Consider the following 16,228-nt stretch of genomic DNA (forward strand, 5'->3'; position numbering starts at 1 on the left):
GAGGCTGCAAAATAACGGGCACTGCGCGTTCTCCTGAGTAGCAAACAGATCTATCTGCGGACACCCCCACATCTGGAAGATGGAAAGAGCCAGATCCGGATGAAGACGCCACTCGTGGTCGACCGAGCTGCGTCGACTGAGAACATCCGCACGTACGTTCAGAACCCCGGCCAAATGATTTGCTACCAAGCAAATCTTGTGGTCCTGAAGCCAGGACCAGAGTCGAAGAGCTTCTTTGCAAAGAAGGTGCGACCCCACTCCTCCCTGCTTGTTTATATACCACATTGCGGTAGTGTTGTCCGTCAGGACCTGAACTGACTGACCGCGAATGGAAGGGAGAAAGGCCTTGAGAGCCAGACGTACTGCCCGCAATTCCAACAGATTGATGTGAAACCTCTGTTCTACTGGAGACCAAAGGCCTTTGACCTCCAGGTCCCCCAGATGAGCTCCCCACCCTAGAGTGGAAGCATCCGTTACAACTGTGGCCACTGGCGGAGGCAGCGAGAACGGCCTTCCTTGCGACAGGTTAAAGAGCCCTCATGTGCCAGCATGCATGAGTGACCAGCAGTATGCAAGAAGCAAACAGACCGAGCAGACGAAGGACCTTGAGGACTGGAACTACTGCTCCATTTCGAAACATTGGAATCAACGCCTGAATGTCCTGAACCCGCTGGGGCGGAGGAAAGGCCCAATTCAACGTTGTGTCCAGTACTGCCCCTATGAACAGGAGGGGTTGCGAGGGCTCCAGGTGAGATTTGGGCACATTGATCGAAAAACCCAGGTTGAACAACAACTGAGTTGTCGACTGCAGATGACGCCGCACGAGCCCTGGAGTCTTGGCTTTGATCAACCAATCGTCCAGATAGGGAAACACCGCTATCCCTCTTCTTCTGAGCTCTGCCGCAACCACCGCCATCACCTTTGTGAAGACTCGAGGTGCTGAAGTAAGACCAAACGGGAGGACCGCAAACTGATAATGCTGCGACCCCACCACAAACCGGAGATACTTCCTGTGCGATTTGAGGATTGGAAATTGGAAGTACGCATCCTGCAAATCGACAGACACCATCCAATCTCCTTCGTTCAACGCCAAAAGAACCTGTGAAAGGGTCAGCATTTTGAACTTTTCCTGCTTGAGGAACCAATTCAAAATCCTCAGGTCTAGAATTGGTCTCAACCGACCATCTTTTTTGGGGATCAGGAAGTATCTTGAATAACAGCCCTGACACCTCTCCTGCTCCGGAACCAACTCCACTGCCCCTTTTGACAATAGGGATAACACCTCCTGTTGCAGTAACAGAAGATGGTCTTCCGAACAGAAGGATGGGCGGGGAGGGAAGGGAGGAGGGAACTCCCGAAAGGGAAGAGCGTACCCCTTCTTCACAATGTCGATGACCCAGGAGTCTGATGTTATAATCTCCCACAATGGAAGAAATTGGGCAAGTCTTCCCCCTACCGGAGACACGTGAACAGGGAGTGGTGGAGGACTAAGGCTGCTTTCCCTGCTGCACCCCTCCTGAGGAAGAGGAAGAGGCAGAGTGCTGCTGGGTGGCTCCTCTTGTACGTACTCTGCCCCTGCCTCTGAAGGATCTGTAAGGCAGGGATCCTGCAGATTGTTGTGGTGCCTGGAGACTGCCACAAAAGGAGGATCCACGTCCAAAACCGCTAAACTTCCTATATGATCTAAAGGTAGGGGAAGTGGCTGCCCGAAGTCCCAACGACCTCGCTGTGGCTCTGCTCTCCTTGAAACGTTCAAGAGCAGAAGCTGCTTTTGTCCCAATGAGTTTTTCCCCGTCAAAAGGCAGGTCCAGAAGAGTGGCTTGCACATCCGAGGAGAAGCCTGATGAACGCAGCCAAGCCTGACGCCTCGACACTATGGATGTACCCATAGCCCTTGCCACAGAGTCTGAGGTGTCAAACCCAGACTGAATCACCTGGGTCGCCGCCGCTTGAGCGTCCGTTAACAGATGCAACACCTCTTGTGGCAAGTTAGGATGACCTTTCGCCTCCTCCATAAGGGCATGAATGTAACGCCCCAAGATGCAAGTTGCATTGGTCAACTTTAAGGCCATACTGCATGAAGAAAAGGCCTTCTTTGCTGTGTGGTTCAGTTTCTTAGACTCCCTGTCCACAGGGGTACCGGGGACCGAACCAGGGGCTGAACGGGAGTAGCACGATGCCTGAACAACCAAACTCTCCGGAGGTGGATGTTTGGAGAGGAAGTCCGGGTCACCTGGAGCCGCACAATAGCGCCTCGCTATCGGCCTGTTGACAGCTGTAGAAGTCACTGGATTTTTCCAAATATCTTTGATGGGGTCCAGGAGAGCCTCATTGAAGGGCAAGAGAGGCTCCACCACTACTTAAGCCGGATACAGCACTTCAGTCAAAAGGTTCCTTTTCACCTCAGCAGCCAGAAGAGGAAGATCTAAAAAGTCTGCAGCCTTCCTTATTACCGCATGAAAAGATGCAGCCTCTTCGGTATACTCCCTGGGGAAGCCAAATCCCATTCAGGGGAAGAGTAAATGCCACTTGCTGTGTCCAAGCCTTGAAAATCACCTGAAGGCTCCAAGATTTCACCTTCCTCCAGATGCTGCCTGCTATATTCCTCTTCCTCCAGGAGGCGTAATGCCAATCTCCTGGACCGGAGCCTGGATTCGAGTCCCGGCATCGATAAGGCGTCGGCTGACGCCTAAGATCTTCGCCAGCGCCGCTCTTCGGATCCATCCGACGCCGGACCCTCCGGCGCCACAGGCAACTTAACTGTGGACTGGATCCGTGGAGAATCCACCGGCGCCAGAGTAGCAGACATTATAGGCGTCACAGGTCTCCTGGGCGATGCCAAGGGCATCGGCGCCGCAGCGGCTCCAGAAGGCAGAAATGGCATAAAGGGTGTCGGCTTGTAAGGAGCCGGAGCACCCAAGTTAAAAGCCAAAGGGCCTGACGGACCTGCATGCCCTCCACCAAGCGCCATGGTGGAAAAGATATTGAACATTGCATTTAAAAATGCAGCAGGATCCGTACCCGGCGCCGGGAAAGCTGGATATGCTTGCGGAGTCGGCGCCGGCATAGAAGCCGATGATGGTCCAGGCATGTCCTGCTCCGGAGAAGCCGCCGGTCCTGAAAAAAGAGGCTCGACTTCAAACACCGACAAGGGTGAAGTCGGAGAAGCCGGAGTCGTAGGAGGCGGAGGAGTGATGGTCGGGCTAATCTCCCACGTCGGAGAGTCGTGACGACGCTGAGAGTCCCCATGGCGACAATGAGTCTTTGAAGATTTCGAAGAAGACTCTCTCCAATGACGCCTTTCCTTCCTCTTCTTGGAAAGGGCCAGGAATAATTTTGCCTCTCTCTCTTTAAGTGCCTTAGGGTTCATGCGCTGGCACAAACCGCATGACTCAACCTCATGGTCGAAACTAAGGCACCACAAACAATTCTCATGGGGGTCAGTGACCGACATCCGACCCCCACACTGGTTACAAGGTTTAAAGCCAGATTTTCTTGGCTGGGACATAGTAACTACAGAAGCGCAACTGTAGCTCCCTGTTAGCCTTGAAGAAAAAACGTTATTCGAAGGCACAGAAAAAAGTGAACTGACGTCTGCACGTCGACAAGGGCTTCTTATTGCCTGGATGACGTCATACGGCGTCGCGTGGAGTCGGGCAATTGTGACATCATCGTCGACGTGCAGAGCTAGAAGAAAATTTCCGTTGAAGCTGGCGCGAGGGAATTCTTTAGGTGAGGAATCCACAGGTAGGTGTATCCATCAGAAATTTACGTTTATGTGTGGATCTTTGATCCCTCAACAAGGCTATACGGGTTGAGAACTATCCTTTAACGAGAATTGAAGATCTGATAACGACTGTAGGTCGGTTCAGATGGTTCACAAAATTAGATCTTAGGGCAATCAACCATCAGGTGTTACTAGATGAGAAATCACGCCATCTTACTGCATTTGTGACACCTAATGGTACGTTTCAATGATGTTGCATGCCATTTGGACTACCCTAAGCTGATTCTGCATTTCAGAAAGTTATGTCTAAATTGTTTACCGACATGGATAATGTTGTTGTGTTTCAGGACAAAATCTTAATTCATGCTACTACACATGATAAAACTGTAGAAAATGTACTTTCAGCATTACAAACCAATGGTGTTACTCTGAGAGAGAACAAATGCACTTTCAGAGTGAATGAAATTGAGAATCTGAGACATGTATTATCTGGTGAAAGGGGGTCAAAACTAAACCTAGTATTGAGGATGGGATTGTCAAAGCTCCTCATCCTCCAGATAAAGAACAACTGTGCTCCTTAATAGGATTGTGTAAATTGTATTTGAAGTTCATTAGAAATATTTCAGCATTAACAGAATGCTTTAAGATGTTGTTAAGGAAATAAGCTGAGCTTGTATGCATGTCCACGTGTCAGAACAATTTTGAGTTCATTAAACAGTGTGTAGTGGAAGAACCAGCTCTGCAACGGTATGTTGAAGAATGTGAAACGTTTAATTCAGTTGATGACGCCCATATGGTATGGGAGCTGTGTTGTCGCAGTTATTTGGAGGAAAATAATTTATTACTGGGTTTGCCTCAAGAAGGATGAAAGACATAGATAGGAGGTATTCTGTCATAGAAAAAGAGATGCTATCGTGTTTGGGGCATTGATAATTTAAACCCGTATTTATGGGGAAAAGAATTGTTTAAGAATTGACCATCAACCACTAGTCGACAATATTTCAGGCAATACAATAAAGAAAACAACAGCAGGACTAGCCATGTTAGCAACACAAATTGTTGGAATTTCATTTGACTAATGCATATTGCAGGAGGAAACAATGTAAGCAGATTTTTTTGTCAAGAATGTCTGCATCTGATTACAGTAAGGAGGACGTACAGGATGAAATTCAGGAATGCATTCCTGCCACTGTGGAAGATTGCATTATTGGTCATAACATGAAGAAATGGTGTGATGCTCTCAAATGTGATTGAATTTTGAGCTATGGTATGAAAATGGTAACCACTGGTTTGCCTAAAGAAAGATACCTGAATTATTTCCTCCAGATTGTTTCAGAAGGAACATTCTGGAGGCTTCCCACTCTGGTCATTTAGCAGTAACTGCCACCAAATGTAGGATAAGACATGATTTCTGTTGGTCTGGTCTTGATCGAGAAGTGGAAATGATTGTGAAGGAATGTGAGCAGTGTTGTTACAGTGATAACACTTGGTTACTTCTACACTCCCTCCTATTCCAGTCAAATGTCCAGAGAAAGTTTGGCAAAGAGTTGCTGTGGATTTTTTGGGTCCCTTTCATATGTTGCCCAACAACATAAAATATTGTATTGTGCTGGTGGATCATTTGTCCAGATATGTGGAAGTAAAAGCAGTTTCTGAGTCAAACACAAAGGCTGTCATTCATTTTTTCAAGGAAGTTATTAACAAAGAAGGAGTACCCAATGAACTGCTCACTGGTAACAGTGTTCAGTTTACATCTTCTAGTATGACAGAATGTCTGAATAAATTAGGGATAACACATTTATGCACACCTTTGTATCATCCCCAGGCCAATGGTAAAGTAGAGAGACTGACTGAGTACTGGTGGAATGCATTCAAAGTGCCTTCAAATCTAATGTCAACTGTGGATCTGCAATCAGAGAATTATTGTGGGCTTACACGACTACTCCACATTCAGTAACAGGTGTTGTACCATTTGAACATATGCAAGAGAGGAAAGTCACATCTGCTTGAGTCCTTATTGAAAAGTTAAAGCATTGATTCAGAAGTGTGATGTGGAAAAACATGCAACAGAGGCCAAAACTGTCAGTGATGATGCCAAGATGTGAGAAAGAATTGAGATTAAAAAGAAATAAAAATGATGCAAGAAGTAAATTTCAGGTTAGTGATTTGGTCCGCATTAAGGATCCTGTCATTTTACAAAAGGGAATTTCAAAGTTCAAAGATCCTATTCATATAATTGAAGTGAGAGGTCAAGCAGTAAGAGTGTCCAATGGTCAATGGTGGAACAGTTCTTGTTTGGCAAAAAGCCATGAGATAGAATTGCCTAATGAAACAGACAAACAAAACATTCAAAGTGCAAGAAAAAACTGTAACAAAAAGTAGTTCGATGTGTTGAAGAGTCATGAGCTGGCTCTACGTAAAAGCAATAGGAAAAGATGAGTAACATCTAGATTTAAGGACTAGAAGTTTATCAGCCTTTGCTCTCATCAATATATCTAAGGGTATTTATGCTGGGTTTATTTATTAGTTGTTCATTTAATAGTTATTTTTATCACATTCTACATACAAACTTTTATTATGTTGGGGAGATTTGTAGTGTCATAGTGTTTATGCATTAATTGGGGATTTACCTATTAACATCACCTCGCTACATCATAGCGTAGTGATGTTACAGCTACATGATGTGTTCATTGGTTAGCTCAGTGTTCTATTATGGAAAGTGTTTTGCTTCTCTTACTTAGTGAAGACAGTTGATGTTGGCTGCCGCCCCTTTACATGTAACTTGATCAGTTGTTCATCACAATAAAACATTAAGAAAATAGCTGATGGAGATGGACTTTCCGTCTTTACAGGTCACAAAATCACTCTTTAAAATCTTCCACATCCCCTGAACTAATGTATCCTCCTGGTCTTTAAAATCTGGCCTCCAGAATGGGATAAAACTCTCATCATGCTGTATAAACATTGATTTATTGAGTGGGTATACAGCTTTCCTTTTGTTTCCTTTTAATCATCTTGCTCAGTAGTTCTTGCACAGCATCCCAGGATCTTTCAACTTAACAACTATATTGCTCAAAAGCAATTTTCCAATTAAAAACATGACTTTGCATAAGGGTTTGAAATTGGCCATCACTCTGACCACGCTTCAGGTCCTCTTAACATAAATCTACTGATCCTGGTCACCTGCCAATCCCCGTACATAGGTGCAGGACACCCAATTATCCTATCTTCCCAAGGTTTTCCTTTCATAGAGAAGGAGAGGATTTGACGTAATGGCCTGAGCTGCCGATTTCGGAGCTGGTGGACAGCCTATAAATCACTTACTCTCCCTGTACCTACAATTCAGCGTCTAGAGATCCTCATAGGTGATTTACCACTCTTTACAAATCCTGGATTTGATATGATAGCACTGTAAATGCTATCTAACAATACACAGCAAAAAGAACCCTTGCAACTCTGCCCGGACCCACCCAACAGATGGCATTACACAGAAAGGCTTATTGTTGATTTTTCAATGGTACTGTACTTTAGATATTGTGATTAATCATAGTAAACTAATTATTTAATTTATTTGGTGCAAAAGGTATATTGAACGAGGCTGTTGGGAAATTAATCAATTCACTGAGGGAAGTGACCTTAAACGCACTGGAACGTTTGGGCTTTTGTGTTCAGCACACAGTGCACTTCACCCAGCACTTAACATAGCAAACAAAAGAGCACTTATAAGCAACTCCTTTTCAAATCAGATTTTTGTGAACTGGAACTCCATTTTTGTCCACTGAGAATTAATTCTGCATTCTGCTACAGAAAGTGCAAGGGATTTTTTGCCAATCTTTTTTAACTACCCGGTGAATTATGTGAAGCATCTGATGTTGTTGCCTGGGTACTCACCATGAATGTTACTGTTAATAGACTAGACGTTTCATTTTAAGTCACAGAAGGTGGTGTTTGTATCTCCACCAGGCTGGTGGGTGAAGGAAGTGCTACGAAGGTGTGCAACAGCCGGTGTGAGAAACGTGCTTCCTTGCCGAATAGAAGCAAGTAGAAATACTTCACCCTAAGCAGTTTCACTAGAGAAGTGATCAGGAGGTAAACCAGTACAATGTTTATTTAATTTTTTTGTTTTCACTTTATATTATTTCTTGCAAAGTATACTTACTACTTGAATCTAGTTAAAATCTTCCTAGGTTGGCCAAGTCCCAGTCAAAAGATAAGGTAACTAAAGAGTTGCATTCTTGGATGTACTACTAAAACTGCTAAAGTGGATAGATGTGAGATAAATGTGGACATCGAGCTACAACAATACAAAACAAATGTCAGTGCTTAAGAGATTGGTAAATAATATCTTACCTTTGCGTATGCCTTTCCACCTTTTAATTCCTGTGGAAAAAAATGGAAAATGCTCAACACCAGCTCAGTAAAAAATAAAATATCAGCCACTTATTGTTTTATAAAAAGAAAAGAAAATGTCAGACAGATGTCATTAATCTAAACATGTTAAGGCTTGGGGGGAGCATGTAAGCCCCTCCCCTCTAATATTAATCTGGGCCCTATGGGGATGAGGTCCCCAGGGCCTTTTAAGGGCAATAACATGCATGGTCTGTCATTTATGCCACTGCTTGATGTTATATGGGCTAAGTATATGATTTCACTATCCTACAGCTATGACGTATTTCTGCTTTACATGACTACTTGGATGGACATGGCCCAGTGTAATTTACTCAAGGAAATGTTTGCTTTTCCGTTTTCTACTTCGTCTGGAGTTTAATTTATTTAAACAAAACACTCAAGCACTTTAAAATGTGAACGCAGCACTGAGGAACACTTCATTGCAGAATTAAAAGCTCCCTCTTATTATTAATCTTGCTCTCAGGAGATGGAGTCCCTGGTGTCTTTTAAAGCTCGGGGAGTTGGGCACATTGCCCCTTCAACTTCAATATTAATATTGTCACTGAGGGATGGATCCCCAGGCCCTTTTAAGCACACACACCCTCTCCCCAAACAATGCATATTTTTGACCCCCAGGAACTGGTCCACCCCAGGGGTCACATAAAAGTTTTACAAAACAGTGGCAGCCATCTTGTTTGATTTGGAGTGGGTGGGGCAGTGTAGGGTGTGTGTGTGTGTGGGGGGGGGGGGGGGAATTTTCAGGATTGTAACAGAACCCCAGTTATTTTTCTTTTTTTATTTTTTCCCCAGGAGACCCCTCCCACAAGGGCTAAGAAAGGGGGGTCAGGGTAGCTCTCATATCTTTTTTATAAACAAATTCAGGACACAGGACGAAGTCCCCTGAGTCTGCAAATGGCTGCCTGCAACATTTTTCTCATGTTGCAGGTAGCCAAGCAGCGTGCTGGCTCCCAAAGGAGCCTTGCTCCAGGCAGGAGCAAGTTGGTTCAAGGGGAAAAAATAAAACTCCCTCGGCCAATCAGAATGCTCTATTTTTTTCGACTGCCCCTCAAAGCCAAATGTCCAGATATACAAAACGTTTTGTAGCTTAATATCTAAACATATTACAGAACGGATTTATACCAAATCACAAAGAACTTGCTTTTTCGACCAAGATGTAGGTTCCTGCCAAATTTGGTGTAATTATGTTCTGCAGTTTGCAGTAGCACTAACTAAAAAAAGTCTATGGAAAATGCATAGGGAAATTTGGTTTTGGGACCTCCTATTTTTCCTCAGCCCCTGGTTGACGGATCACCCCAAAACTTTCCAGGAAGGAGCGAAGGTGGACAAATGTTCTTTACAGGCAAACGAAAAAACTTTCTTCCTATGCAAAAACAGAACCAACTATAAGAACGAGTTACTTACCTTCGGTAACAACTTTTCTGGTGGATACATTAGCTACCTGTGGATTCCTCACCTCATGAATACTCCCATGGCGCCAGCATTCTACGGAAATCTTCTTACTAGTCTCTGCACGTCGACGAGGACGTCACTGTCTCGCACGCGACGCCGTCTGACGTCATACAGGCAATAAGAGGTCCTCGACGACGTGCGGACGTCAGTACCAATCATTTTTTACGTGCATGAGAACAACCAGGCAATGCAATGAAAGAACAAAGCAACATCCATTATAATGTAAAAATACACCACATTGTATGAATAACTGTAAATCTTTTTATGTACATATATATATATATATATATATATAAAACTCTCTCTTTTAAAATATATACACACACCAAGTATATACATAAAGATATATAGACATATACCTACATATATATAAATATATTATATATATACATCTATTGCACCCTCAAAGACCAAGAGGAGCACACTCAAGGATTACTTGGCAAGACCATAAAGGCAACGGGGAGGCGGGTGGGACCGTGAGGAATCCACAGGTAGCTAATGTATCCACCAGAAAAGTCGTTACCGAAGGTAAGTAACTCGTTCTTCTGATGGATACAACTACCTGTGGATTCCTCACCTCATGAATAGAGTCCCAAAGCAGTACCACGCCCGGCGGTGGGTGCCTAAATGGTCAAACCAAGAAATCCTGCAGCACTGACCGTGCAAAATGGCCGTCCCTTCTAACCTCAGAATCTAAACAGTAATGTTTTGCAAAAGTGTGAAGGGACGACCAAGTTGCGGCCTTGCAGATGTCGACCACAGGAACACCTCTGGCTAAGGCCGAAGTGGCCGACTTAGCTCTGGTGGAATGAGCTCTAATGCCCTCAGGAGGATCCTTCTTTGCCAAAGAGTAACATATTTTAATGCAAAGAACAACCCACCTGGATAGTGTTCTCTTGTGGACTGCCTTTCCTCTCCTCTTGCCCACGTATCCAATAAACAGCTGATCCTCCAGCCTGAAATCCTTTGTTCTATCGATAAAGAAGCTCAACGCTCTCTTTGGGTCCAGACGGTGCAGTCTTTCTTCCTCTTTGGAAGGATGAGGCGGAGGATAGAACGTGGACAAAGTAATTGCCTGAGCCAAATGGAAGGGTGAAACAACCTTCGGGAGGAAAGCAGCCTTGGTCCTCAACACCACCTTATCCCCATAAAAAGTTGTATAAGGGGGTTTTACTGATAAGGCCTGCAACTCACTCACTCTCCTTGCTGATGTTATAGCTATCAGGAAGACTGTTTTTAAAACCAAATACCTCAAGGGGCAAGAATGCATAGGTTCAAAAGGGGACCCCATAAGGAAAGTCAGGACTAAGGACAAATCCCATTGCGGCATAACGAATGGCTTTGGAGGATATTGATTTAGAAGACCTTTCAAGAATCTGATAACAATAGGGGATTTAAATAAAGATGGTTGGTCTGGAAGACATATGAAGGCTGACAAGGCCGATAAATAACCTTTAATGGTAGCCACTGCACAGCCTTTCTGCGCCAGAGATAGAGCAAAAGACAAAACGTCCGATAGATGAGCATGTAAAGGATCAATCTGCCTCTCTCCACACCACGCAACAAATTTAGACCACCTATTAGCGTAGATAGATTTAGTGGAGTGTCGCCTGGCCGCTAATATAACATCCACTACCTCAGGCGGGAGAGAGAAGGAACTCAGGTTGCCCCGTTCAATCTCCAGGCATGTAGGTGCAGACTCTGGAGGTTGGGGTGTAGAACCTGCCCCTGCGACTGTGAGAGGAGGTCTGCCCTGAAAGGGAGACGGAGCGGCGGGCACGTTGAGAGTTGGAGAAGGTCGGAGTACCACACCCTCCTTGGCCAATCCGGAGCTATTAAGATTACTAGAGCCCGGTCTTGGCGAATCTTCCTCAATACTCGAGGAATCAAGGGTATGGGAGGAAACGCGTAAAGCAACTGGCCGCACCAGGTCATTTGAAACGCGTCCCCCAACGCTTCCTGCATCGGATACTGAAGGCTGCAGAACAACGGACAATGCGCGTTCTCTCGAGTGGCGAACAGATCTACCCGAGGAAACCCCCACTTGTGGAAGATTAAACGGACTTGATCTGGATGGAGACGCCACTCGTGGTCTGCCGAGAAGTGGCGACTGAGACTGTCCGCACGCACGTTCAAGACTCCGGCCAGATGGTTTGCTATCAAGCAAATCCGATGGCCCTTTGCCCAGGACCATAGTCGAAGAGCTTCTCTGCAGAGAAGGTACGACCCCACTCCTCCCTGCTTGTTTATGTACCACATCGTGGTAGTATTGTCCGTTAGGACCTGTACCGACTGACCACGAAGGGAAGGGAGGAAGGCCTTGAGAGCCAGACGTACAGCCCGTAACTCTAACAGATTGATGTGAAAAATCTGTTCCTCTGGAGACCAAAGACCTTTGATCTCCAGATCCCCCAGATGAGCTCCCCACCCTAGAGTGGAAGCATCCGTTATGACTGTGGCCACTGGTGGCGACTGCTGGAACGGCTTTCCTTGTGAAAGATTGTTGCTTGCAATCCACCACTTCAAATCCACAGCAGCATCTCTGGAGATCTTGACAGTACCCTCTAGATCCCCTCTGTGTTGAGACCACTGCCTTCGGAGGCACCACTGAAGAGCCCTCATGTGCCAGCGAGCATGCATGACCAACAGAATGCAGGAGGCAAAAAGACCGAGCAGACGAAGGACCTTGAGGACTGGAACTACCGCTCCATTTCGAAACATTGGAACCAAATCCTGAATATCTTGAATCCGCTGAGGCGGAGGAAAGGCCCGACCCAATGTTGTATCCAGTACTGCCCCTATGAACAGGAGGCGCTGAGAGGGCTCCAGGTGAGATTTGGGCTCGTTCACCGAAAAGCCCAGGTCGAACAACAACTGGGTTGTTGACTGCAGATGACGCAACACAAGCTCCGGGGACTTGGCTTTGATCAACCAATCGTCCAAGTAAGGGAATACTGCTATCCCCTTCCTTCTGAGCTCTGCCGCAACCACCGACATCACCTTCGTGAAGACTCGAGGTGCTGAAGTAAGACCAAACGGAAGGACCGCAAACTGGTAGTGTTGCGATCCCACCACAAACCGGAGATACTTCCTGTGTGACTTGAGTATCGGGATATGAAAGTAAGCATCCTGCAAGTCGACAGACACCATCCAGTCTTCCATGTTCAACGCCAAAAGCACCTGTGCTAGGGTCAGCATCTTGAACTTTTCCTGCTTGAGGAACCAATTCAAGATCCTCAGGTCCAGAATTGGTCTCAAACGACCATCCTTCTTGGGAATCAGGAAATACCTTGAGTAAACTCCTTGACCCCTTTCCTGCTCCGGGACCAACTCCACCGCGCCCTTTAAAAGGAGGACTTCTACCTCCTGTTCTAGCAACAGGAGGTGTTCTTGTGAACAATACGAAGGGCGGGGCGGGATGAGGGGCGGAAACTCCCGAAAGGGAAGGGTGTAGCCTTTTCCCACAACACTGAGAACCCAAGTGTCCGACGTAACAGTCTCCCATTTGGTGAGAAAATGCTGTAATCTTCCCCCTACAGGAGAGGAGTGAGTGGGAAATGGTGGAAGCCTAAGGCTGCTTCCCCTGCTGCACCCCGCCAGAGGATGAGGAAGAGGCAGAGTGCTGCTGAGAGGCTCCCCTGGTGCGGACCCTACCCCTCCCCCTAAAAGATCTATAGGGGTGGGAAGAGGCAGGTTGCTGATATCTTCCCCGAAAGGAAGAGGAGGAAGAGCCACGCCCAAATCCACGAAACCTCCTGAAGAATCTGGAAGAGGCCGTGGAAGAAGGAGCTTGGAGTCCCAACGACTTAGCCGTGGCCCTGCTCTCCTTAAACCGTTCCAAGGCCGAATCAGCCTTAGCCCCAAACAGTTTGTCCCCATCAAACGGGAGATCCAACAATGTGGACTGTACATCTGGCGAAAAGCCCGAGTTACGGAGCCAGGCCTGTCTCCTTTCCACCACAGTTGTGCCCATTGCTCTGGCTACCGAGTCGGTGGTATCCAGTCCCGTCTGGATAATTTGGGTCGCAGCAGCCTGGGCATCAGAGACAAGATCCAAAAGACCCTGGGGAAGCTCTGTAAACGAAGAGGAGATGTCATCCATCAGAGCATGAATATACCTCCCCAGGATACAGGTCGCATTAGTGGCCTTTAACGCCAGACTGCAGGACGAAAAAATCTTCTTCGACTGCGCCTCTAGCTTTTTTGAGTCTCTGTCCCCAGGCACCGTCGGGAAAGAACCAGGCGCTGACTTGGACGAACAGGAGGCCTGCACTACCAAGCTCTCCGGCGTAGGGTGCCTAGATAGGAAACCAGGATCAGTTGGAGCCGTCCGATACCTCCTGGCCACGGCTCTGTGAACTGCTGGGGAAGATGCCGGCCTCTTCCACACCTCTAAAACCGGATCCAGCAGAGCGTCATTAAAAGGTAACAGAGGCTCCGCCGCGGCTGAGGCCGGATGCAACACCTCCGTCAAAAGGTTTTGTTTTGCCTCCACCACCGGCAAAGGCAGGTCCAAAAAACTAGCTGCCTTCCGTACCACTGTATGAAAGGAAGCAGCTTCCTCAGTATATTCCCCCGGGGACGAAAGGTCCCACTCAGGGGAAGTGTCCAGCCCACTGGCCGACTCCAGTCCACGCAGCCCATCACCCGAGTCCTCTAGCTCTCCTTCCTCTAGGGCTCGTTGGTACTCCTGCTCTTCTAGTACCCGGAGAGCACGTCTCCTCGAATGAAGTCGTTGTTCAATACGCGGAGTCGACAATGCCTCCGCCGAAGTCGAAGATCGGCGCCGATCTTCGGAAGCCACCGACGCCGCGTCCGGCGCCACATGTAACTTCGGCGCCGACGAAAGAGCAGCTGAAGCAGATGGACCCACCGGAGTCACAGGCCGAAATCCCGACGTCGACGGGATGGAAATCCCCGGGGCCAATCCTTCTGAAGCCACCGGAGCGGCCACCGGCGCCGACACTGGCGCCGAGCCCACGTTCCCAAACGGGAGAAAGGGCATAAAGGGTGCCGGCCGAAGAGGCGCAGGATCACCCAAAGAAAAGGCCAAAGGCCCAGCCGGAGCACCCCCTGGAGCCATCTGTTGGAAGATGGCATACATCGCATTCAAGAATGCGGAACTATCGGCTCCAGGGGTGGGAAAAGCCAGATACTGGGGTGCCTGTCTCGGAGGCGACCCCGACTCCGGCCTCGGCGTCTGCGCCGGAGAAAACACTTGAGGCTCCAATACCTCAATCACCGACGCCTGTCCAGGCGAAGTTGGTGACGCCGGAGAGGGCAACGGCGTCGAAGGATGCGGCGTCACCGTGGGGCTGACCTCCCATGTCTTTCGGCGCCGATCCGGAGACCTGGAACGAGCCTCCCTTGAATGACGCCGAGATTCTCTACGGCGCCGGGAGTCTCGATGACGCCGATGTTTTGGAGAAGACTTCTTGTGATGCTTCTCCTTTGACTTGGCCATAAACAGCTTCGCCTCACGTTCTTTAAGGGCCTTCGGATTCATGTGCTGACATGAATCACAAGTCGAGACGTCGTGGTCGGAGCTCAAACACCAAAGGCAATCGGAATGAGGATCCGTCACCGACATCTTGCCTCCACACTCACGACAAGGCTTAAATCCAGACTTTCTCTGCGACATTATTTCCACGGAGAAAGAGTACGCAGCAAGATATACACTGTAACCGCAAGAGTAACAGTTGCTCCCTCGAAGATAACCGTTTCGAATGCACGGAAAAAAGGGAACTGACGTCCGCACGTCGTCGAGGACCTCTTATTGCCTGTATGACGTCAGACGGCGTCGCGTGCGAGACAGTGACGTCCTCGTCGACGTGCAGAGACTAGTAAGAAGATTTCCGTAGAATGCTGGCGCCATGGGAGTATTCATGAGGTGAGGAATCCACAGGTAGTTGTATCCATCAGAATTACCCAGTGGAGCTAACTATAAATAACCGTTGACAACAGCAACCGGGTTATTTATTCATAGTTATATATATTACCTAATGGCGGCCACCAGTAGGTAGTTATAGTTAGGTCTGCTTTTCCATAGACGGAGCGTTTTTTGATCTGCTAATAACTTTGGCCTCGTTTGACAAATCTTCATGAAATTTTCCCAAAAAAAGTTCATCCACCTCTCCTCCTTCCTGGAAAGTTTGAGGGTGATCCATTAAGCGGAGGTGAGGAAAAAAAGGGGTTCAAGATGTAAAATCCCCAGTTGTTTTCCATAGTTGTCTTTAGACATGGCTACAGCAAAAACTGTTGAACTGAACTACACCAGTTTTGGCAGGAATCTAGATCTTGGTCCGCAAATTGTGTTTTTTCTTGATTTAGTGTAAATATATTCAGGAGTTTAAAAAAAATTCAGAGTAAACAATAATTGCATAATTGGACAGTTGGGCTCGTGAGAGTCCAGCAAGCCTCCTGCGAGACTGCACATTTAAAAATGGAGGCCTGTGATTGGCTGAGAGGCCAGTTTTTCCCATGAGCCTTCATGCTCTCGTGGGAACGAGAGGCTCCTGCGATTCCTGTGAGAGCAAGCGCTCTGATTAGCTTCCTTAGTACAAGATTGGTTGAAAGAGAAACATAGCTTGGATGACCTGGCTTGGACGATTTTGGAAAAAAATCAAGGATGTTCCTGGTGAA

General features: G+C 47.1%; 1 protein-coding gene across 1 annotated transcript in view; it reads right to left on the bottom strand.

The window, feature by feature from the left end:
- The window catches only part of EEIG2 (EEIG family member 2), a 290,983-nt gene that overhangs the window by 181,210 nt on the left and 93,545 nt on the right, over positions 1-16,228 (bottom strand). Inside the window, exon 3 of the mRNA XM_069232405.1 lies at positions 8,078-8,107. Coding sequence (XP_069088506.1) covers positions 8,078-8,107 — 30 coding nt within the window. The remainder of the gene's footprint in view (positions 1-8,077; positions 8,108-16,228) is intronic.

The sequence above is a fragment of the Pleurodeles waltl genome, chromosome 4_2 (genome assembly GCF_031143425.1).
Source record: "Pleurodeles waltl isolate 20211129_DDA chromosome 4_2, aPleWal1.hap1.20221129, whole genome shotgun sequence".
NCBI lineage: Eukaryota > Metazoa > Chordata > Amphibia > Caudata > Salamandridae > Pleurodeles > Pleurodeles waltl.